This window comes from Pleurodeles waltl, chromosome 2_2, assembly GCF_031143425.1.
Source record: "Pleurodeles waltl isolate 20211129_DDA chromosome 2_2, aPleWal1.hap1.20221129, whole genome shotgun sequence".
NCBI lineage: Eukaryota > Metazoa > Chordata > Amphibia > Caudata > Salamandridae > Pleurodeles > Pleurodeles waltl.
Genome location: NC_090439.1, coordinates 1,141,301,386 through 1,141,327,134, shown reverse-complemented (window position 1 = coordinate 1,141,327,134; position 25,749 = coordinate 1,141,301,386). Strand labels below are relative to the sequence as shown.

At 44.1% G+C, this 25,749-nt stretch overlaps 1 protein-coding gene across 9 annotated transcripts in view; it reads right to left on the bottom strand.

Annotated features, from left to right (window-relative positions):
• The window catches only part of NUGGC (nuclear GTPase, germinal center associated), a 1,501,499-nt gene that overhangs the window by 813,214 nt on the left and 662,536 nt on the right, over window positions 1-25,749 (bottom strand). For all 9 annotated transcript variants that reach the window (XM_069221057.1, XM_069221058.1, XM_069221055.1 and 6 more), the window contains one exon: window positions 20,425-20,644. In XM_069221057.1, the coding sequence (XP_069077158.1) occupies window positions 20,425-20,644 (220 nt within the window). The remainder of the gene's footprint in view (window positions 1-20,424; window positions 20,645-25,749) is intronic.

The following is a 25,749-nucleotide window of genomic DNA, read 5'->3' as shown; positions in this document are numbered from 1 at the left end:
GAGCAGGAATAATATACTTGTCCCACTCTGAGTGAGTATCTATGAGCTCTCCTTCTTCTTGATCTCCTTCTGAAATGTCAGTGTCTTGGGGAATTGTCATGTCTGGGGTGGCCACATCTGTGAGATGCGAAGACGTTGGTCTTTGATGTGGAGTAGAAGGACCAGAAATGGGCGATGGATGAGGCTGTTCTCCTTGTGGAGGAAACCTTCTGTTATAGTCCACCAACATGGCTCTAAGGCCAGTAAGCAGGTCGGAAGGGATATACATTCCCTGTTGATACTGCTGATGTTCCAAAGAAGCCTGGGGATCATAAGCTTCCTCATATTCCTCCTCTTCCTGATATTTTACATTCAATTCAGAGGGGCTGTGGGCTGTTCCAAAAGGCCCATCTTCATCTTCATCTCCCTCCAAAAGATGTACTGGTACCAGGGAGGATACCTTACTAGGTGAAGTGTTGGTTGGAGTTAATTTTTCTGTTCTTTTTTGATATTTTTCCCTCGACGACGGGACGATCTCGTCGACGACGTGTAAACTGACTTTGTCGTAGACGGTGCCGTCGACGCTGGACGCACTGTTATTTTAATAGCCGCAAGCTTCGCCGACGAGTCTACCGTCGACGAAGTCGTCGTGGACGGTAAAGCGGAAACTGACATCAGCGCCGATGACGAGGTATAGACGGTCGTCGACGCTGAAGTCGTCGTTGTAGTTCTCGTCGACGGTGTAGTCATCGACGATGTCGCCGACGGAGCCGTGGACGATGGAACACCTAAAGTAGCTGGAGTCGTCGGCAATGCGCCCACCGACGGTGCCGTCGACGGGGAATCCGTCGACGAGGCCTTTTTTCCAGTCACAGAAGATGGCTTTTTGAAAGGCACAGATGGTGGAACAGATGAGGATTTCCTGTGCCTCTCAGAACTGGAAGAATGTCTTTTCCCCTCCTTACTTGAGAGTTTAGTTGGGGAAGAAGATGGGCTGCGACCCTTATAAGACCCTGAGGCAGTCTTTTTGAGGGCTTTCCTTGAGGTTTGTGAGGGAGATCTAGAGCGTGATCTTGCCCTTTTAGTTGATCTCTTGGATGTTGATGATTCCTCACTCTCAGAATCAGAAACTGGATCCTTCCTATGTTTCAGTTTCTCCAGCCATATTAATAATCTGCCTTCTCTATCCTTTAAGGTCTTAGAAGAAAAAGTACGGCAAATCTTACAGTCCTTGGCTGAATGATCTGGATAGAGGCAGTAAATGCAATCTTGATGAGGATCTTCAGAATGAAGTCTTTTCTTCCCACAAGTCATGCAGTCTCTAAAGAGACTTTTCTTTTCCTTGTCAGACATAGTTGAAAAATAGCTGACAAATCCAAATAAATGAGTTTCTCTGAGAGAAAAAGAGCTGAATAAAGGTGTGAAAACAGAGCAAAGCTCTGAAGAGACTCCCTAACACGACGTGCAGTAGAAAATCTGAGGTGCTAGAGCTTCTCTCAGGAGGTTCTGAAGGGTGCTGTCGCCTGATTGGTGGAGGATCAAGTTTGGTCCTTTTTCACAAAATGACTCTGATAGACTGTCAAATTGAAGAGGCCTAGGGCCTTTTTCTCTTCAATATGTTTCAACATTACTTATGAAAATTATACCGGGACTCCCATCTCGACGACGGGGAATGATTCAAGCATGTGAATCTATGAAAGTTCCAATACTGGAGTAACCATGGTTAAAAAATACTTAGTCAAACAGGTTTAAAGAGTGTGTGTGTATTTTATTGTTATGACATAGTAGTGATACATATTTTCTAAAGAAACTATAAATAAATAGAAATACACAAAATCTGAAAACATATTTATCAACATAGGCATATACAGTTCATAGTTGTTTGAATATGGTGGTTATGAAGGAAAGAGCCAACTCTTGAGTAGTTTTCTGAAGACAAGAAAGTTGTCTGTGGCTCTTATAGTTGGGGGTAATGAATTCCATAGTTTGGCTGCTTGGACGGAGAAAGGATGTCCCACCTATAGTATTTTTCTTGTATGGTGCTGTTCTAAGGCGGGGTGCCAATCTTGAGCGGAGGTTTCTTTGTTGGATGTATTTGGTAATTTTCTTCTGATAAAAAGCGGTCCTGTTCCATGTATAGCTTTGTGGGTGATACAAAGCAGCTTGAAAGTGTATCTTCTGGCAACGGGTAACCAGTGTAGTGCTCTCAAGGCAGGGGAGATGTGGGCTTGCAGCTTTACATATAATAGTAGCCTGGCTGCGGAATTCTGGATATGTTGTAGTTTTTTCATAACAGATAGAGATGATCCATGGTAGAGGCCATTGGCATAATCCAGTTTGGATAGTACAAGCAAGATAGTAGCTTGCACCTTGAGTGGAAATCCGAGGTGGGGGAAGATGCGTCGTAAAGTTCTCAAGGTGATGAAGCTTGTTCATGCTAATTTGTCCACTTGGTCATTCATAGTTAACTTGGAATCCATGGTGATTCATAGGTTTTTAACTTCCTTGGATAATTGAGGAGGTGGTCCGAGATCGTCAGGCCAGACGCACAGAGGGTCATAATTTTTCCAGTCACCACATATGAGTATTTCTGTTTTGGAGGTATTTAGTTTGAGATGGCTCCAGGTCATCCACTGATCAATGGCTCTGAGGCAACTGAAGATTTGTGAGTTTTCAATGTTTTTGGGGCATTCTAATTTAAGTAGTATTTGTGTGTCATCTACATAGTTGTAGCATGTGAGATGGAAATCATTGATCAGTTCTGGTAAAGGTATCATGTAGATGTTGAAAAGCAAAGGTGAGATGATTGACCCTTGGGGGACCCCTGCTTTTGTGAGGTAGGGTTCAGATGAGAAGGGGGGCGAGTGGATGATATTCGATCTTTTTTGAAGATGTATTTATGTTCTTTCCCCTGCGCTGGAGCACAAACTGTGCCTAGCACCAATGCATGCCCCCGTGCACTATGATGGAAGGGTGCCTGCATTGTAGAGTAAGATTGCTTTTGTGCAGGAAGGGACACTTTATGGGTGCTAGGACAATTGGCTGAGGGAGGGGTATATTGTGAGCTTGAACGATGATGGTATATGTTGGTGGATGAATGTAAGTGGGTATGGAATTGGCAGGGAGCAGACAGCAGCACAAGAAAAACAAAGCAACACTGCAACCAGGGTCAGACTGGACAGAAAATAGGCCTGGGCACAAAAATAAAAGTAGCCCCCGTTAGTGAATAAGATAGCTAAAAAGTGCCCTGTGTTCGCAATTTGTGGACGTTTTGAAATTGTAAAGAAATGCTGTATAACTGTTTTGCAAGATATGTAACACTGCATGGATTTGTGCATACTGCAAACAATGTTTCAATATCAGGGAAATCATCAGACAAAACGGGCCTAGTAGACTCTAATTCAAGCCCACAAACTGCCAAAACCAAGCACAAAGAGTTTCATGCCAGACCAGCCCATTGGGCACTGTCTGATTGCCATATAGGCTAGTCCAACCCTGAGTGCAGCTCCTATCTCTTGCATTAAATCAGGGAGAATATGGGGCCAGAGAGAAACTCCAATAATTGTTTGTTACTAATGACCACTCAAGTTCCCAGTTAAATGTTGTAAAAAAAAGGGAATCACTTGTAGCACCCCTTTGAGTGTGAATAACAGCAAAACAGAATAGGACATGTGAAAAGTCAAAATCAAATCAGTTGATTTGCACTTTATGCTTTTGTTGGAATTGGATGGGGGCGGAGGGGATGGACATTTTATGCAAGTCGTGTTTTGGATTATTGTTGGACATCTGCTACTACTCACATACAGAAGAACGGTAGAGAGTCCGGCCAACTAATATGCAATGTGGATGATGCACTCAGATGTTGCACATAATGGAGTTTAATGGCCAACTTGTAATGAGGGCATATGGGCGGATACACACCTCGAAAGCCCCGGTCCTACAAGACAGAGGGTGAGTACCTCCTTGGCACTACTGCCCACCATATTTTGTCTGGTCATCACAAATGTCTGGGGTGGTTACATTAAGCTATTTTGCTTGCACACTTGTACAGCACTTTATGCCACCATAATAAGGCCTCACAGTGGTGAGAAGGCAGGACTGTTGGAAAGAGGATCCAGGAAGACAAAAAGTCAGAACAGTACTGAAATGAGGACAGAGCTCAGTGGGTGATTTGGTATTCGTCAACATGCTAGTATAACCCAGGGTAGAGCAATAGTATATTGCATGTTGTTGGTGCTAGGCTTCTAAAAGAAGGAAAAGTAGTGATAGGGAGGTAATAATGTGTGATTATTTGTTAGACTTTTGATCCTTGGCGTGGTCTCCCTTAACTTTTTGCCTCTGTTTCCCAGGTTGTTAATGTGTGTTGGACTCTGATTTTGCTGTTTTCGTTACTCAGTGCACTTTACCACTGCTAACCACTGCTAAAGTGCTAGTGCTCCTATACAAAATGTGTATGTAATTGGTTCATCCATGATTGGCATATTTGATTTACTAGTAAGTCTCTAGTACAGTGCACTAGAGGTGCCCAGGGTTTGTAAATCAAAAGCTACTAGTGGGCCTGCAGCACTGGTTGTGCCACCCACATTAGTAGCCCTGTAATCATGTCTCAGACCTGCCCCTGCAGTGTCTGTGTGTGCAGTTTTAAACTGCAAATTCGACTTGGCAAGTGTACCCACTAGCCAGGCCTAAACCTTCCCTTTTCTTACATGTAAGGCACTCCTAAGGTAGGCCCTAGGCAGCCCCAAGGGCAGGGTGCAGTGTATGGTTAAGGTAGGACATATAGTAATGTGTTTTTTATATGTTCGGACAGTGAAATACTGCCAAATTCGTTTTTCACTACTGTCCCTCTCAATAGGTTAACATGGGGGCTACCTTTAAATATGAATAAAGTGTAGTTTCCCTTTGGGAGAGGAAAGACATGTGGAGTGTGGGGCCTCTGAGCTCACAATTTAAAAATACATATTTTAGTAAAGTTGATTTTAAGATTGTGTGTTTGAAAATGACACTTTGAGAAAGTGAGCATTTCCTTGCTTAAACCATTTCTGTGACTCTGCCTGTTTGTAGATTCCCTGTCTGGGTCAGTTTGACAGTTGGGCTGGCTGGACCTCCCACTAGACAGAACACAAAGGGAGCGGGGTGTAGCCTGCATGTCCTGATGAACCATCTATGCTAGGAGGGAGGGGAAGAGTGGTCACTCACACCTGAAGGGGCTGTGCCTGCCTTCACACAATGCAGTCTCCAACCCCCTGGTGTGTGTCTGGGGCCTGGCCATGGTAGGATTTCTAAAACAAGAGAGACTTTCCTTTGAAGTAAGCCTACTTCAAAGGGCAAAGTGGGTATAAGAAGGGCACCCAAAACCACGGACTTTAGAACACTTCTGGAAACCAAGAGGAACCTCTGCCTGGTGAAGAGCTGAAGAGCAGAGGAAGAAGAGCTGCCCTGCCTGTGACTGTGCTTTGTGGAGCTATCATGCAGTTGCTGCTTCTGCCTGTGCTAGAGGACATAGACTGGACTTTGTGTTGCCTTCCTTCTTGTGAAGAACTCTCCAAGGGCTTGATTTAGAGCTTGCCTCCTGTTGTTTGAAGTCTCAGGAACAGCAAAGACTTCTCTCTGCCAGCACCTGGAGCCTCTGCTGAGACTCCTACTCTGCCAAGTGGTGCCCATCCAGTTCCTGGGACCCTGAAAGGAGAAGCTAGCAGGCCAAGAGTGAGAAATCCACGCAACGACCGCCGTGCCGGGAAAAGATCAACACGACTGTGATCTGCAGCTGAAAAATCGGTGCGCCGCCGGCTTCGCGGCTGAAAATCGACAGTTGCCTGAAACGCAACCGGAAGATTGACGCCCGTGGCTGGAGAAACAATGCGCAGCATCGCTGACGGAGGCTGGCGAGATCGCAACCCGCGCTGTGTGGTTTTCGGATCATTGGGCAACTGAATTTCTGACGCAACCATCCCTGGGTGTGCAAAAAAGATGCAAGGCCTGCCCGGACCCGAGAGTGCGGACCCAATCGACGCATCGCTCTCCCGCAGAGAGAAGAAATGACGCACACCGATTCGACCGAAGAAGAAACGACGCAAGGTCTTGCTCGTGAGTGAAATCGACGTATCGCAAGCCCTTTTTGACGCACACTCGCCTGTGCAGGTTTTGTTTTTGATGCACCCAGGTACATTCTCGCGCTAACAGCGTTAGCGTTATGTTTAAAACTACCTGAAGACTCTTTTTTGGTTTTTAATTGATAACTTGACTTGTGTATTCTGGATTTTTGTCGTTTTGGTCTTGTTTTGTTTAGATAAATATTTTCTATTTTTCTAAACCTGTGTTGTGTCATTTTGTAGTGTTTTCATTAAGTTACTGTGTGTGTTGGTACAAATACTTTACACCTAGCACTCTGAAGCCAAGGAGTGGCCCCTGAATATTGAATCAAAACATTGATGGGACAGAATATCAAAAACAAAATATCAACAGGTAAGTCCAGATTTTCTATATCTAACTCCACATATATGGACCCAGGCGGTACATATATCTTCAAGGTGCATAGATGTGCAGTTAGAAATAGCACAAGCTTGTACTTTTCAACATTCCATCCTCAATACCAGTACACCACAACATTGTTGATGCCGGTATTCAGTAGTACAATCATCAGCCAAGAATGCAAGCCTAGTTTGTTCCAAGCAATGCCCACTAAACCCCAGATCTCTGGCAAAACAAATGACCGTTAGCAACGTTCAAGCTCAGATTTCCCATAGTTCTTTAGAGGTTTTAGAGATAACCTGCTCTTCCCTCCATTCAGCATCAAAAGGCATTACAAATCTGGTACTCAAGAGAAGAGTGCAATAGTTTGCTAGATAGTGCCTCAGTTGGTTGCTGATCTACAGATATTTATGCGGAATATGTAAATCTTAGCTTCAATCAGGGTATCATCTCTCAACACCTCGGCTTTCCCTCCTCAAATCATCATCAAATGTTCTAATCTCATTGGTTCAATGAAATCAAAAGAGGACTACAGATTGCTGAACACAATGATCGTTAGATTAACGGCCAAACATGAAATATGGTTATGTGCTCTGGGAAGAGTTTCAGTGTCAATATATCCAATGTTTTATGAAGGGGTGGTGAGGTTTATTAGATATGGGTTTGAAGGTCTAAAATATTATTTTTAAATACCAATATGTGTGGGAGAAGCACAGGCTTTTGAATTCTGTAATGTGCCTCACAAGCAGAACCTAATGTCACAACACCCCAGCTTTAGACACATCACCCTTCCTCTGCAAAAAATACTAAGGCTTGAAAATGCATGGTTGGCATGTGAGAGGCAAACCTAACAAGCATTTACAATGTAATGGGTCTCGCATTTGCTCGAATTAGAGTTATTAGCGTTGTAAACTCCTAACCGGACTTTTATTACCACATAAATTGAAAATGAAAAGTAAAACAGTTTCATATAAGCCAGCCGATTCACAGTGACACGGCTGCCATGAGCATCAGCGTGAAGAGACACACAAAATGAAAAAGAAGTTCACTCACAGTAAAACTTACAGGCAAAAGTGCAACTAGGCATATAACAGGGGCGATGGCCAAGGCGGTAACAAAACCTCCCCAAGGAGAGACAAACGTAAAGCATTTACCAATAACATCAAAGGATTTTTGAAGGGCAAGCTCACAAACGAGTGGTAGTGATGGCCGTGAGGTAGGCGTTGTTAAAAGCTGCTATGCTCGACCTAAAAAGGGATGTGGGGAATACGGTCTGGTTCTACAGAATGTCAGCCAGGTACCATCTTTACAAGCCCAGATCTCTGTTTCCCTTCTTTAGATGACTAAGTTGACATGGCACACCCCTCAGAGTGCCATGCCAACCTCACACTGCCTGTGGCATAGGTAAGTCACCCCTCTAGCAGGCCTTACAGCCCTAAGGCAGGGTGCACTATACCACAGGTGAGGGCCTATGCGCATGAGCACTATGCCCCTACAGTGTCTAAGCCAAACTTTAGACATTGTAAGTGCAGGGTGGCCAGAAGAGTATATGGTCTGGGAGTCTGTCAAACACTAACTCCACAGCACCATAATGGCTACAATTAAAACTGGGAAGTTTGGTATCAAACTTCTCAGCACAATAAATGCACACTGATGCCAGGGTGCAATTTATTGTAAAATACACCCGGAGGGCATCTTAGAGATGCCCCCTGAAAACATACCCGACTTCCAGTGTGGGCTGACTAGTTTCTGCCAGCCTGCCACACACCAGACATGTTGCTGGCCACATTGGGAGAGTGCCTTTGTCACTCTGTGGCCAGGAACAAAGCCTGAACTGGGTGGAGGTGCTTCTCACCTCCCCCTATAGGAACTGTAACACCTGGCGGTGAGCCTCAATGGCTCACCCCCTTTGTTACAGCGCCACAGGGCATCCCAGCTAGTGGAGATGCCCGCCCCTCCGGCCACTGCCCCCACTTTGGCAGCAAGGCTGGAAGGAAAACAAGGAGGAGTCACCCACCAGTCAAAACAGCCCCTAAGGTGTCCTGAGCTGAGGTGACCCTTACTTTTAGAAATCCTCCATCTTGTGGATGGAGGATTCCCCCAATAGGATTAGGGATGTGCCCCCCCTCCCCACAGGGAGGAAGCACCAAGAGGGTGTAGCCACCCTCAAGGACAGTAGCCATTGGCTACTGCCCTCCCAGACCTAAACACACCCCTAAATTCAGTATTTAGGGGCCCCCAGAACCTAGGAAACTAGATTCCTGCAACCTTAACAAGAAGAAGGACTGCTGACCTGAAGCCCTGCAGTGAAAACGGAGACGACAACTGCTTTAGCTCCATCCCTACCGGCCTGTCTCCCAACTTCCAGGAAAACTGCAACAGCGACACATCCAACAGGGACCAGCGACCTCTGAAGCCTCAGAGGACTGACCTGCAACCAAGGACCAAGAAACTCCCGAGAACAGCGGCCTTGTTCAACAATCTGCAACAAAGAAGCAACTTTAAAGACTTCACGTTTCCCGCCGTAAGCGTGACACTTTCCACTCTGCACCCGACGCCCCCAGCTCGACCTGCGGAAAACAAACACCTCAGGGAGGACTACCAGGCGACTGCGAGCAAGTGAGTAACCAGAGACGACTCCCCTGAGCCCCCACAGCGACACCTACAGAGGAAATCCAGAGGCTCCCCTTGACCGCGACTGCCTGTAACAAGGGACCCAACGCCTGGAACCAACACTGCACCCGCAGCCCCTAGGACCTGGAGGAACCGAACTCCAGTGCAGAAGCGACCCCCAGGCGAACCTCTGCCTAGCCCAGGTGGTGGCTACCCCGAGGAGCCCCCGTGCGTGCTTGCATCGTTTAAGAGACCCCCGGGTCTCCCCATTGCTTTCAATACAAAACCCGACGCCTGTTTGCACTCTGCACCCGGCCGCCCCTGTGCCACTGAGGGTGTACGTTCTGTGCCTGCTTGTCCCTCCCCCCCCCCCCAGTGCCCTACAAAACCCCCCTGGTTTGCCCTCTGAGGACGCGGGTACTTACTTGCTGGCAGACTGGAACCGGGGCACCCCTGTTTCCATTGAAGCCTATGTGTTTTGGGCACCTCTATGACCTCTGCACCTGACCGGCCCTGAGCTGCTGGTGTGGTAACTTTGGGGTTGCCTTGAACCCCCAATGGTGGGCTACCTTGGGCCCAACTTTAAACCCTGTAAGTGTTTTACTTACCTGTGAACTTATTTACTTACCTCCCCCAGGAACTGTTGATTTTTGCACTTAGTGTCCACTTTTAAAATAGCTTATTGCCATTTTTGTCAAAACTGTACATGCTATTGTGATTATTCAAAGTTCCTAGAATACCTGAGTGAAATACCTTTCACTGGAAGTATAACTTGCAAATCTTGAACCTGTGGTTCTTAAAATAAATTAAGAAAATATATTTTTCTGTATAATAACTATTGACCTGGAGTTAAGTCTTTGAGTGTGTGTTCCTCATGTATTGCCTGTGTGTGTACAACAAATGCTTAACAGTACCCTCTGATAAGCCTACTGCTCGACCACACTACCACAAATAGAGCATTAGTATTATCTCTTTTTGCCACTATCTTACCTCTAAGGGAAACCCTTGGACTCTGTGCACACTCTCTCTCACTTTGAGATAGTATATGCAGAGCAAGCTTAAATATAAAAAGTATAAAACACCCCATGTCTGCTCCCAGAGGATGCAGGCACGCACCTGCCAGCAGACCAGAACCGGAGCACCCCTGCTCTCCACAGGCACCTATGCTACCTGGGCACCACCTCGACCGATGCACCCGACCGGCCCCGTGCCGCTGGGTGCTTGGGGCTGACCTGAACCCCCAACGGTGTGCCGCCCACGCCCAGGAGACTGAACCCGCAAGCGCTCCACGTACCTGAGAAACCAACCAATAGTTACCTCCCCCAGGAACCGTTGACCCCTGCAGTGTCCACCTTTAAAGGAGCTCACCGCCATTCTTGCCAAAACCGTGTACACCACTGTCTCAATCCAAAGCTCCACATTTACCTATGCTAAGCACCCTACAATTCACGTACTTACCCAAATTCTGAATCCTGTGGTTCTGAAATACATTAAGAAAATAATATTTTTCTATATAAAAACCCACTGGCCTGGAGTTGTCTGAGTGTGTGTTCTCATTTATTCCCTGTGTGTGTACAACAAATGCTTAACACTACCCTCTGATAAGCCTACTGCTCGACCACACTACCACAAAATAGAGCATTAGTATTATCTAATTTTGCCACTATCTTACCTCTAAGGGAAACCCTTGGACTCTGTGCACACTCTCTCTCACTTTGAGATAGTATATGCAGAGCAAGCTTAAATATAAAAAGTATAAAACACCCCATGTCTGCTCCCAGAGGATGCAGGCACGCACCTGCCAGCAGACCAGAACCGGAGCACCCCTGCTCTCCACAGGCACCTATGCTACCTGGGCACCACCTCGACCGATGCACCCGACCGGCCCCGTGCCGCTGGGTGCTTGGGGCTGACCTGAACCCCCAACGGTGTGCCGCCCACGCCCAGGAGACTGAACCCGCAAGCGCTCCACGTACCTGAGAAACCAACCAATAGTTACCTCCCCCAGGAACCGTTGACCCCTGCAGTGTCCACCTTTAAAGGAGCTCACCGCCATTCTTGCCAAAACCGTGTACACCACTGTCTCAATCCAAAGCTCCACATTTACCTATGCTAAGCACCCTACAATTCACGTACTTACCCAAATTCTGAATCCTGTGGTTCTGAAATACATTAAGAAAATAATATTTTTCTATATAAAAACCCACTGGCCTGGAGTTGTCTGAGTGTGTGTTCTCATTTATTCCCTGTGTGTGTACAACAAATGCTTAACACTACCCTCTGATAAGCCTACTGCTCGACCACACTACCACAAAATAGAGCATTAGTATTATCTAATTTTGCCACTATCAACCTCTAAGTGGAACCCTTGGACTCTGTGCACACTATCTCTCACTTTGAAATAGTATATACAGAGCCAACCTCCAAGATTCAATATTTGAAATAAATACACAAAATGCAAGGCACTCCACACATGCAAGTAAGGAACCCTGAACCGAAGCAGCAGTGCACACAATATAGGTCAAAATGGCAACAATCTACCTCAAAAGCTGACACAGTACAAAAACCAACAGTTCCTGGTGGAGGCAAGCAGGGTTAAGTCTCTGAGGCAAGCAAAGCACCCACAAGCTCAGTCTCCCAGGAACAGGCAGCCCACCGCCGGGGGCTCAAGACAACCCCAAAGTCACCGCACCAGCAACACAGGGCCTGCCAGGCGCAGAGGCCAAAGGAGGACCCAAAACACATAGGCGCCCATGGAGAACAGGGGCGCCCCGGCTCCGGTGTGCCGGCAGGCAAGCACCCGCATCCTCGGGGAGCAGACCAGGGGGGTTTTGTAGATCACTGTTTTGGGGGGGGGGGGTGACGACACAAACAGGCAGACAGAACACACCCTCAGCGGCACAGGGGCGGCCTGGTGCAGTGTGCAAAGTAGGCATCGGGTTTGCTATTGAAAGCAATGGAGGGGCCTGGGGGTCACTTAGATGATGCAGGAAGGGCACAGGGGGGTTTCTCAGGCCAGCCACCGACTGGGCTAGGCAGAAGGCCGCCTGATGGTCACTCCTGCACTGGAGTTTGGTTCCTCTCGGTCCTAGGGGCTGCAAGTGCAGTGCGGAGTCCAGGCATCAGGTTCCTTGTTACCAGACAGTCGCGGTCATGGGGAGCCTCAGGATCCTCTCAGCAGGCGTTGCTGTGGGAGTGCAGGGGGGTCATCTCAGGTTGTTGAAAAGGTGTGAAGAAAGAGCAGAGCTCTGAGGAGACTCCCTAGCACAACGTGCGGTAGACAATCTGAGGTGCTGGAGCTTCTCGCAGGAGGATTCTAGAGGGTGGTGTTGCCTGATTGGTGGATACTCAAGTTTGGTCCTTTTCCTAAAATGACTCTGATAGACTGTTAAAGTGAAGAGGCCTAGGGCCTTTTTTTGTTAATATATTTTAACACTACTTGTGTAATTTATACCAGAGGCTCCCATCTAGACGATGGGGAATGACTCAAGCATGTGAATCTATGAAAGTTCCAATACTGGGAGTAAGACAATTATCCCTCTCGTTATCAGAGCATTTCATCATCCTTGTGCATATTAATTAGTTTGGGAAGATATTTTACAACATTAAGGAGTAAATTCCCATGTTCTTCTAGACAATAGTATGCCAGTGGTGAGAGTCACTAAATAGATGTTCTTACAACCATGACAAGTTAGAGCTGCATTGAACTTCAAAACTGTTCCTTATAAAAAAAAATACTAGATCTTAGTTTTGGATGCCAAACAAGAGGCAGCAAGAAGCATTATGTTGATAAAAACAGTCTCACAAACTCAACCTTCATGCACTCATACTTCAGGTTGACATTGCCAAAATTAAAGGATAACTTCATTCCCATTCAGGGAAATATAACTCAACAGAATCAGGTCAGTCCCGGTAATTATAGACCAATAAGCCTTCTTGACAATTTGCAGAAAATATACTCTTACCAAGTTTTGGGTAGGCTCAGGGATTGGATAGTGGATAACAATGCCCTAAGTCATTTGCAAGCAGGCTTTAGGCAAAAGACAAGTACAGTGGATCAGGTATTCCGCTTTCTCAAAATGAAGTGGAAATCGGTGGACATGGACACGGGAAGACTTTGTCACCTTTATAGATCTCAAATCCACCTTTGATTTGGTCCCCCGTCATAAACTATGGGAGACTTTGAGAAAAGCTGGAGTACCGGGCCCTTTGTTAAGGTTGACCCAGGAACTGTACTCTCTGAGAGCTATGCCAGAATAAGGTGGGGAACAAATGTAGAACTAACGGGAGAGCTCCCAATACAGAAAGGGGGGACAGAGGGCTGTCTTGGCCCCCACACTCTTTCTACTCGCCATAAATGCTTGTATCCCCTACTTATAAGATTGCGAAACCGATGCCCCAAACTTGGGAGAGGTAAAGACCTCATTGCCTATTGTTTGCTGATGACACTTCATTGCTATCACAAACTGCTTCTGAATTAGTTAGGCTCTTTGATAATTTTTTGGGTTTTGTAGGGAACATGGCCTACAAATAAATGCCAATAAAACTAAATATATGGTCTTTGGTGATCTAAAACATAAAGAAAAGATAGTGCTAGACTGTGAAAATTTGGAAAGAGTTTCTGACTTTGATGATTTAGGATTTGGTCCACTGATACTCTAGACCCATATAGGACATGGCCAAGCGCTCTGATAGGCGTTTCACAACTTGAGAAAATTGCGTGGTGTAGATATGTAAAAAACACTTTTTTTAAAACTGGGGTTGGGTTTGTTTTGCTTGGACTTCTTGCATCTACCAAAGAATGCTATGTAGACACTGAAGGATGCATATTAGTAGAGTTTGCAACTAACGGAGCTAGCATCAGCCCCATCCGGCAGTATGATTGATAGCTTTTTATCAGTTAAGTGTCATTATGAATTTGAACAGTACTTGGATTTGACTGTATTACCTTCAGCATGTGCACTTTATACCAGATTCAGAATTGGATCCTTACTGTTACGTGATCTTACTTCCAGATGGAAGCAAAATGAAAGCCAAATAGACTCCTGCCCAATGGGATGCAAGACCAATGAGAAAATCTCCTGCATATATCTCCTGCATATATAAAACAGAGGGCTTGATGGATTAGACCACTCTGCAAAATCCTGGACGTTAGGGATCGGCACTCTGCCCTCAGGATTTGTAGAACGAGCCAGCATGGGATTGTAGTATGTATGGTGGCAAAGTACCTAGAGGATATCTGGCATATTAGAGCGAAATCCTTGAGCACTACTGTATAATTCGTATTTTTAGCTCACAATTGTGCTTTGACTAACATTCTCTCTATGTGCATATACATATATTTTACAAGTTTTAAAATACTGCATAGACTGGGAGAATGTATGAAATTAGAGATTGATTTTGAGGATTTTTGCCTAAAATCACTACCATGCCCTACGACAAAGTGAGATAAAATGCCTTCTATCTATATTTAGCAGACTTTAAAATCACCATATTGTAGTGAAAATAAGTATTATTTGACCACTGACTGTGTTTCACCACTGTGCATATTAGTTGTTCAATGTTCACCAGTTGCAGATTACATTTTGTAGTCAGTTTAGCTGCCTATTGGCTTTATCGTGGCGTTAAGACATTACATTTTGTATTCTGTTTAGCTGCCTATTGGCTATATCGTGGCGTTAGACATTGCAGTTGAGACATTGCAGATGAGCTGTGTTTTTCCACATGGTAAACTAAGCTTGTGTTTTTCGTATTTTCTCTCACCGAATACGATAACACGATAAGGAAGCGCATATTATGGTGTTTTCTTTAGTGCAGAAAACAGTCTGACTTTGAGGGGCGTGTCTTGAAACGGTGGCCAGCTTTCAAAACATTTCAGTCAAGGTTTACCTAAACAAGCCAGCATTTTTGAATAAATAATCTATAAAAGGTGTCCCTGGGCAGCAGCGAAGGGAATTTTCCGAGACTTCAGTCAGAGGCGGACGTCAACTGCCTGACCTCCCGTGAGGGTGGAAAAACCCTTTCTCGCAGTTGAACAGGAGTCATCAAGTTGCTGGCATGAGAAAGATGAAGAGCAGTGATAGTCCCTACGGTGATTAATTTTGACTTTATTCTTTGCTTGGCAGTTATGCTATAATATAATCACATATATTTGCTGTGTACATTGCAGTTGAGAATCACTTTGATATATTTTCCTTTCATTGCTGTGACTATTTTTAAACGTGTGCCTCCAACCTACTAATCTCCTCTCTCAGGAACCTCGGGGTGAAGTAATAATAAATGTCTTCTTTAAACTAAGAAGCGCATTCCAGAGATTTTTGGCAGCTCGGTAATTAGTGAAAGCAAAACATTTTGGCGTACAGTCATCAGTCTGGGAGTGGAATTGGGGATTGGAAGTGCACGATTTAAAAGTGTAATTGTTTTTGCTGTTTAGAGAATTAAAGGAAGCACTGCAGACCATGTTTGAAAATGCATGTGAAGGTAAACTGCCTTATGGTGCTGTGACAAACATGTTTACTTGTTTATCAGGACTTTCTAAGTTTTCATATTTAGAAACGGTGCATTTTGAAAGAAATGATGTCCCTTTTATTCTTGACAGAAGGGTTTGGATACTTTTGTCTGCTTACAGAAAAATACATGAGAGATGTAAACAGTTAGAACATGAAAATAAGAATTTACGTGAGCAAATTAGCCAGAACAAAGTATTGTACGATACAACTCAAATCTACAAAGCTGTTACAGGAGAATCTGGCTTTTTACATTCCAGTAATGAGGAGGTTAAAAAAGGTGGGGGCCAGTGTGAGCCTCATGAGCAGAGCGTAGATCTCCGTGCGCAGAGCAGCCCACAGTTTTTGGCAGGAGTTGAAGTGCATTCTTTTAAAGATTACACTGAGCAAGAAGTTGACGATGTTACCGGTATATTCAGACCACTTTTGTAGAGTACAATGTGTAAAATTTATTCAGACAAGACAGAGGTACTGTCACAAAATGTGCAGTTTCTGGGAATTCAGTGGAATCCAGAACATAGAGAGATGTTGTTACAAGTAAAACAAAAGATTTTAGAGTTTCTTACTATTGGCACTAAGCAAGAGACACTGAGTTTCATGTTTGATTTTTGGAAACAGTATAGCCCTCATCTGAGTAAAATCTTAACCCTTTGGTACAAAGTAACTAGGAAAAAACATGAGTTGGAAGGGAGTGAGAAGCAGCTGCGTGCTTTTGATTTGGCAAATGAAATAATTCAACTGACTAAGTTTGTGCACAGTGCAAGAGGGAAACACTGATTTACATGTAAATCAGGGACAATATGCCAACTTGAGTATGTGGCAGAAACAGGGGAGGAAAAGGGTGCTCCTGGGGCTTTGGACTAGAAAACTATCTGACTTTGAGGAGCGCTGTACTCCTTTTGAAAAACAGATTTTGACCTGTTATTGGGCTCTAGTGAATACTGAGCAAATGACATTAAATTATAATGTAATTCTTAAATCTGAAATATCAATCATGCAGTGGGTGATGAGTTCAACTATATTGCACAGTATAGAACAGGCACAAGAGGCTAGTTTCATACTCTGGATCTGGTACATACAAAACAGGGCTCAAGTAGGACCTACAGGCACTGCAGCCCTAAATGAACAGGTGTCACAAGCCCCTTTTCAGGATGTGGAGGGGGGCAGGGAGTACCACAGGTAAAAGAGTCACCAGTGAAATGAAGTGCACCAATTGAATTCTTGTCCCCTGAGGACAGAAAGCGTGTTTGTTTTCCTAATGATTCACTGAAATACTTGAGTACTAAAAGACAATGGAAAGCAGTGTTATACAATCCAGTTATTGAAAAGTTGTTGTCTACCACAGGAGAAGGTGAAAGTAGCCAATATGCAGAGTTGTACAATGGGTGTCAGACTTTAAAGCAAGAGCTGCTTGAGACGTATCATTTTTACACTGATTCTTGGTTCACTGCCAATGGATTAGCTGTTTGGCTTTCCCCATGGCTTGCACCTAACTGGTTCATTCATTCAAATGAGGTGAGGAGCAAAGAGTTGTGGCGGGAAATTTGGGAAATGTTAGAGCAGAGTAAAGTCATAGATGCTCACTGTCCCATTGGCTCATTAGAACGCTGGTTCAATTCCCTTGCAGACATCAAAGACAAAAGTTTAGAGGCAGAAGTGTCAACCCAGAATTCTGACTTGGTGGGAATGGCTAAGTGGGTGCACCAGAAATGTGGACAGCTGGGAGAAAAAGCCACTTACAGGTGGGCAGAGATTAGAGGGATGCACATTCCCCTAGATTTGATGAAAACTGTGATTTTGCAATGTCCTATTTGTCAGCACACACAACAGAGATCTGTCCCACAGTCAAAGATCAGTTGGGGAGAGGAATGTTACCAGGACAGATATGGCAAATTGATTACACTGGGCCAATACCGATTAGTAGTGGGTGTCAATACTCCTGCACCGTAGTGGACACTTATTCTGTTGGAGTACAGATTCCCCCAGAGCATTTTGGATTGATTACTTCCAGATCTGTGTTGGCCCTTAAAGGTATTCAGATTTTAGGGGGAGTGACTGATACAGATTACCAAGGAGAAATCAAAGTTATTGTGATAAATAGTAGAGAATTCGATTTACTCATACAGATTGGAGATAGAATTGCCCAACTTGTCATAAGTGCAGTGAATGGAGGTTTGGTAAGGAAGGAGTCTGCCCCTGCCCTTCTGGCAGTGCAAGAAAAAGGAAGCTATGGTGAAGCAGATAAAAACTTCAGTGCTAAGGTGGGGGTTGAACCCCCAAATGGCCCTCCAGAACCTGCAGAAATCATAGCAAAGGGCCCCAATAATGTCCTGCTGATTATAAAACAAGGAAAGGAAAAAGGAGAGCACATTTCAGATGAAAAATTTTATTTGCAAGAAAAGTCATACTTTTTTCTTTTGAAGATACTACTACGACTCGCCACTGACCATGAGTGTGCTGTATGGTCTCCTTTCGGGCCTTTGCGTGTGGGGTCGAGGGCGGGACCGCACCTCCAACCTGAACCTGAATGATTAAAGTAAAAAACATATGGATCCATTTTTGAGCAACTGGCGCCTTCCGGTTCAAGTTATACATGGATGTTCTGTCAACTTGTTCGATTACATTCTTCCACTGGAACTAACTCATGGCTTATTATTTGATGACTGCTGACAGTTTCAATAAGCAACATTGCCAGTTAGCTGTCTGTTTTTCATGTGGAAACCTGATTTTCACTTAGATTCCAGCAAACCTTTCAGGTGGACCGTGTACCTTTTCATGATTAGAACTTATGATGTTTTCATCTAATTCTACACCAATTTGCTATATGAGAGACACTATTCAATCTGTTATTATCCCAATCAGAATATACAAGCTTCAGTCTTTTCATTGTAGGTGTGTCTGATTTGAAATTTTATAAGATCAATACGTTATTCCACTTCCATTGCTTTACAGTGATTGCTTTTATCATTCCATTATGTTGCTGTATAGAATGCAAACCTGATTTGCTTATAATGTTTTTGTTTTTTACTTTGAAATAAGAGAAAGGTATACAAAAGTCATTGGTCAGAGGGTGGAGATGTAGGGAAAATAAGTATGTTTGACCATTGACTTTGTGTTTCACCACTGTGCATATTAGTTGTTCAATGGTGACCAGTTGCAGATTACATTTTGTATTCAGTTTAGCTGCCTATTGGCTTTATCGTGGCGTTAGACATTGCAGATGAGCTGTGTGTTTCCACATGGCAAACTAAGCTTGTGTTTTTCGTATTTTCTCTCACCGAATACGATAGCATGATAAGGAAGCACATATTTTGGTGTTTTTCTTTAGTGCAGAAAACAGTCTGACTTTGAGGGGCGTGTCTTGAAATGATGGTCAGCTTTTGACGCATTCCTGTCAAGGTTTACCTAAACAAGCCAGCATTTTTAAATAATTAATTTATAAAAGGTGTCCCTGGGCAGCAGCGAAGGGAATTTTCAGAGACCTCAGTCAGGAGTGGACGTCAATTGGCAAACCTCCTGTTAGGGTGGAAAAACTCTTTCTCACAGTTGAACAGGGGTCATCAACTTGCTGGCATGAGAAAGATGAAGAGCAGTGATAGGCCCTACAGTGATGAATTTTGACTTTATTCTTTGCTTGGCAGTTATACTATAATATAATCATATATATTTTCTGGGTACATTGCAGTTGAGAATCACTTTGATATATTTTCCTTTCATTGCTGTGACTATTTTTAAACGTGTGCCTCCAACCTACTAATCTCGTATCTCAGGAACCTCGTGGTTAAGTAATAATAAATGTCTTCTTTAAACTAAGAATTGCATTCCAGAGATTTTTGTCAGCTCGGTCATTAGTGAAAGCAAAACACATGTGGAGTGTGAAAGGCAGGAATTCAGATTTTAGATTGAGGATTTCTGTTCCAAATGTTGAGAATTGTATCCCATACAATATTCCACATTGATTTTAAATTAGCGAGCCACTACAGAGACGGTAAGGCTCTGGTTGCTTCCATCGCGAGGGTCTGTGTCTGGTTTAAGATTCTTAAATCAAAATATTTTGTTTGCACATATTTATGTTTTAAATTTTATTTTAGAGTTCCTGCATGTTGTGTAATATGAATTTGGATGAGGTGTTTTTTACTATTTTGAGGATTTTATACCTGTCCTTTTTAAATTGTCTTAAAGTAAAGCTGTTGTTTAAGATGTGCTTTTATGGTATTCTTGCCAAAATAAAGCTGGAATTGGATTCAACCGCCCTGTCTTTCTCATTCAGCTTCTCCATCACACAAGCAAACTTGAAACATGGCAGCTGCAAAATCCCATCTTTACTAGTGGCATAGTCTTTATGGTCACTTTGGGAAGATTGGGAGGATGAAATACTTCATGGAGAAGCTACAGCCAGCCTTCAACTTGTTTAGCCTCACGGTACTGGTACCGGCAAGATTCCTTTCCTGTAAAACCCTTACCTCTCTTTCCTTGTTCTCATTGATATGCTCAACCCTCAGCTTTTCCTGCTCAAACTCCATGGCCCAGTGCTGCTTCTGGACTTGCAGTCTGATGTGGGACATTACCTATGCAAACTCCATGGCCTAGTGCTTCTTCTGGCCTTGTAATCAGATGTTGGACATTGCCAAAGGGCAGGCAAATTACCTATGCAAACTCCATGGAGCCTGACTTACAGAGGTTCACAAATTTAGTAAAAACCTGGATTTACCCTTACTATCTATGTGATGCCAATGAGATATTAGAAACATGCCGGATGCCGAAATATGTCCTTTACGAAAATCTCAATACAAATAAATAATGCAGTTAAAAAAGCAATAACATTTTGGAACACTGAGCAATATACAATCTGTACCTGTTTCCTCCTCCTTTGTAAACACTTTGGCAGGCTCTTCGTGTTGCAGTTTCCCACGAAGCTTTAAATACTCAGTGGAGCTGACAGTAAACACATGAAGTCTTCTCTGTGGAGTACCACCCTTTTCTTCTGTATCTGAATTACAGACGCCTTCCTCTTCGTCGTCTTCACTGCTTTCTTCATCCTCGTCTTCATTTTCTGCATTTTTTTTCTTCATTTCCTAAAGGAAATTCAGTAAACAAACATTGGGCAATAAATAAATCTACTGTGTTTTTTTTTTTTTTTTTTTACATAGAGTGATAACCGAAGTATGATGTACAAAGAACCTTTTTGCAAATGGAATCAGATTGAACAAACCAACCTATGCACTGAAAGGTTGCTTCAGGTAAAAAAGGAATCTTAGTGACATTTTAAAAAAAAAAAAAAAACTTTTTTTTTTTTTTTTTTTTTTTAATGCAGCCCGTTTTACTTCACTCTGCAATTAAGTACTAAAAAGTTACTTTGAGAGTTGGAAAAGGTGTCATACTCGCCAAACATTTCTTTTCATATTCACAAAGAGGACGGGTCATCAGGGGACCTCTTCCCTTTGCAACTGGATCGGTAACCCAAAATCGGGAGGCTACCATTTTTTCAATGTTTTGGGAACAGATTTAGATTACAAAACATTCACACATCTCAGTGATTTGCAATTTGGAAGGGAAGCCCGCAGCATGACCCTTCAAACTGCGGATCGGTATCCATTTTCATTATCTTTTTCGAATCTGTGAAAGTTTCCTATTTTATGACCCCGCATAACTGCGGGGTCATCAATTGGGATTGGCACATAGTAAAAGCCTACGTTGTGATTGAAAATTCATCAATTTTACAAATTACAGCCTTTGTGACAGTGACATAGGTTATTACATTAGGCCCCCCAAGAGGGAATCCACAGATTTCTTGGGTGGTGACGCTCCACGGAAGGTACACTTTTTAAATCAGTTGCCAACATATTTGAGCCACTGGCATGCTAACGTAAAGCTTTAAGCATTGACTGAAATTTTGACAGTTTTAAAATAAATTAGAGCCAATGCAGTAATCAGTGTAATGATGCAGGCGTTCTGTCGACACTTCTGTTAGGGAGGATACACAGAAGCAAGCCTTAAACTAGATTGAGAGAACAAAACAAACTGACATCTTTTGGGGAAAAAATTGAAAGAATTCTGAAATACAAAGGAACACAACTTCTTATAGCCATAGAGCCAAAGATGCAGCACTATATACAGACCTCAAGACAAGATTGCCAATCAAAGAACGGCAAATCTTGCAGTAGCCCACAGCTTGACCTATAAACGTTCAGACAGCAATGCAGTCTATGAATTTGTGTATTTGAAGGGTGAATTATTCAAAGATATATGATATTTATTTACAATCTTCGAGTTCTGCATAAATATGAGCTACTAAGAGCGTGTTTACCAAGAACCCTGCTTTGAGAGGTCCCTCAGATTTCAGCTCTGCAGTAACAGTTTCTAGTCTCATGCCTGTTCCATCAGCATATGACGCCACTCCAGTTTAGCTGAAAGATCACCTTTTTAAGAACACTACATCACAGTGCATTAACAGTTCACAAACCAGCTACCTCTTCTATCACTTGTTGACTGTATGCTTGACTTTGACTCTGTACCACAATCCATCATCTTTTGGTAAGTCTGCCTGACAGAAAAAACACATAACATACGAATGATCCTGGCATTAGCAAAGCCAATAAAAGGGAAAAATGTTCTAGTTTCATAAGTTATCAAATCCAAGTGAACTTACATGGGGTCCTCATAGCAGAGTATTTACATAGTATTATGGCCACAAAAAGGCTTAATCATCCCCAGCGAACCAAGGATTTATTTGGAATACACGGCCTTTAGCAAGGACTGGAGATTAATCTTGTGGAAATATATAAGGGACTGTTTCTTCTCACTTTTAAATATTGCAAAATGTCTCTCTCACAACGTACTGATTGCGATACAAACCCTAGAGTATAATCTGAAAGTCACAGAACATTTGACTAGACTTGAAGATGTAAATATAACCCTAACAGAAAACAAAGGACTTTCTTTTGTAGACCAAGATCAAGAAGTTAAAGAAGGATGTAGCACAATGCATGCGTTAGGAGGTATACCTCTACATCACTGAACACTACTATAAAAATACTTCACAAAATGGAATATCCAAAGAACAGTGTGACAACAGCCTCCACGCATGAGTGGCCTTCCAGCTCATAAAAATGTAGAAAAAGAATAAGTTGCTTACCTTCGGTAACGCTTTTTCTGGTAGATACAGTAACTACCTGTGCATTCCTCACGGAAAGAATTCTCCCCTCGCGCCAGCCTCAACAGAAATTTCTTCTAGCTCTGCACGTCGACGATGACGTCACAATCGCCCGACTCCACGTGACGCTGTATGACGTCATCCAGGCAATAAGAAGCCCTCGTCGACGTGCAGACGTCAGTTATCACAATTTTTTACATGCCATAGAGGCAAACAGGTTAAACCTAAAGACCACATATTCATCCAAATGAATGAAAATAGAACATTTATTATAAAACACATTCTAAATAACAGTAATGAATGCTCAATACCAGAGAGAAATAAATATGTGCATACATATAAACCAAGATCAAAAGGTCTTCTTTGAACTACCTTAATTCGCAGAGGAATTGCATATAAAGTTATTATAACTATATACATGAAACAATTATATACATAATTACAAGAATAAGGATGCGCACCCAAGGACTTCTCGGTTTGACCAGTCAGGCAACGGGGAGGCGGGTGGGACCATGAGGAATCCACAGGTAGTTACTGTATCCACCAGAAAAAGCATTACCGAAGGTAAGTAACTTATTCTTCTGATGGATACACCTACCTGTGGATTCCTCACCAAAAGAATAGAGTCCCAAAGCAGTACTACCTCCGGAGGTGGGTGCCCGAATGGTCAAACCAAGAAATCCTGCAGCACCAAGCGAGCAAAATGGCCATCCCTCCTAACCTCAGCATCCAAACAGTAATGCTTGGCAAAAGTATGGAGGGATGCCCAGGTCGCTGCCCTGCAGATGTCAGCCACAGGAACACCTCTAGCCAAAGCCGATGAAGCTGCTTTGGCCCTGGTGGAATGGGCACGAAGCCCCACAGGTGGATCTTTCTTCGCCAAAGAATAGCAAATCTTAATACATAGAATGACCCACCTGGATAGCGTTCTCTTGTGGACCGCTCTACCTTTCCTTCCCCACGTACCCAACGAAGAGCTGATCATCCTGTCTGAACTCTTTCGTCCTGGCGACGTAGACGCTCAGTGCTCTTCGTGGATCCAGCCGGTGGAGCCTCTCTTCCTCCTTGGATGGGTGAGGTGGAGGGTAAAAGGAAGAGAGAGTAATCGACTGCCCCAGGTGAAAGGGTGTAACAACCTTTGGTAGGAAAGCTGCCTTAGTCCTTAACACCACTTTGTCCTTAAAGAAAGAAAGGTATGGGGGTTCCACAGTGAGAGCCTGAAGCTCGCTAAACCTTCTGGCAGATGTTATGGCCACCAGGAAAACAGTTTTGAATACTAGTAACCGTAAAGAGCAAGAGTGCATTGGTTCAAACGGGGACCCCATTAGAAACGTTAAGACTAAGTTAAGGTCCCACTGAGGCATACGAATGGTGTTGGTGGAAACTTTTTAGTGAGCCCCTTTAGGAACTTTAAAACAATAGGCGATTTAAAGAAGGATGGCTGATCAGGAAGGCACAGAAAAGCGGATAGAGCAGACAAATAACCTTTGACAGTGGCAATCACACAACCCTTCTGTGCCAGATAGAGTGCAAATGACAAAATGTCAGATAAACTAGCTTTTAAGGGACCTAAACTGTTCTCTCCACACCAGCATGCAAATTTAGCCCAACGATTAGCATAGATTGACTTGGTGGAGTGTCGGCTGGCCGATAAAATAATTTCCACCACATCTGGTGGGAGAGAAAAGGAACTCAGATTGCCCCGTTCAATCTCCAGGCATGAAGATGCAGGCTCTGGAGGTGGAGGTGTAGAATCTGCCCCTGCGACTGCGAGAGGAGGTCCACCCTGCAAGGGAGACGGAGCGGCGGGCACTGAGAGAGCTGGAGAAGGCCCGAATACCACACCCTTCTCAGCCAATCCGGAGCTATTAGGATGACTTGAATCAAGGGTATGGGGGGAAACGCGTAAAGCAACTGACCCTTCCAGGTCATCTGAAACGCGTCCCCCAAAGCTCCTTGCAACGGATACTGGAGGCTGCAAAATAGCGGGCACTGCGCGTTCTCTTGAGTTGCAAACAGATCTATTTGTGGATATCCCCACATCCGGAAGATATACAGAACCAGATCTGGATGAAGACGCCACTCGTGGTCGACCGAGCTGCGTCGACTGAGAATGTCCGCACGCACGTTCAGGACTCCAGCCAAATGATGTGCAACCAAGCAGATCTTGTGCTCCTGAAGCCAGGACCAGAGACTAAGAGCTTCTCTGCAGAGAAGATACGACCCCACTCCTCCCTGTTTGTTTATATACCACATCGCAGTAGTGTTGTCCGTTAGAACTTGGATTGACTGACCGCGAATGGAAGGGAGGAGGGCCTTGAGAGCCAGCCGTACTGCCCGCAATTCTAACAGATTGATGTGTAATCTCTGTTCTACTGGAGACCAAAGGCCTTTGATCTCCAGGTCCCCCAGATGAGCTCCCCACCCTAGAGTGGAAGCATCCGTTACCACTGAGGCCACTGGTGGGGGTAGCGAGAACGGCCTTCCTTGTGACAGGATGTCGACCGCTGCCCACCATTGAAGATCCACTGCAGTGTCTCTGGAGATCTTTATTGAGTCCTCGAGATCCCCTTTGTGTTGAAACCACTGCCGGCGGACGCACCACTGAAGAGCCCTCATTTGTCAGCATGCCTGAGTGACCAACAGTATGCAAGAAGCGAACAGACCGAGCAGACAAAGGACCTTGAGGACTGGAACTACCGCTCCATTTTGAAACATTGGAATCAACGCCAGAATGTCCTGGACCCGCTGGGGTGGAGAAAAGGCCCGATTCAATGTCGTGTCAAATACTGCCCCTATGAACAGGAGGCGTTGAGAGGGCTCCAGGTGAGATTTGGGTACATTGACTGAAAAACCCAGGTCGTATAACAATTGAGTTGTCGACTGGAGATGGCGCCGCACGAGCTCTGGAGTTTTGGCTTTGATCAACCAATCGTCCAGATAGGGAAATACCGCTATTCCCCTTCTTCTGAGCTCTGCCATCACCTTTATGAAGACTCGAGGTGCTGAAGTAAGACCAAACGGGAG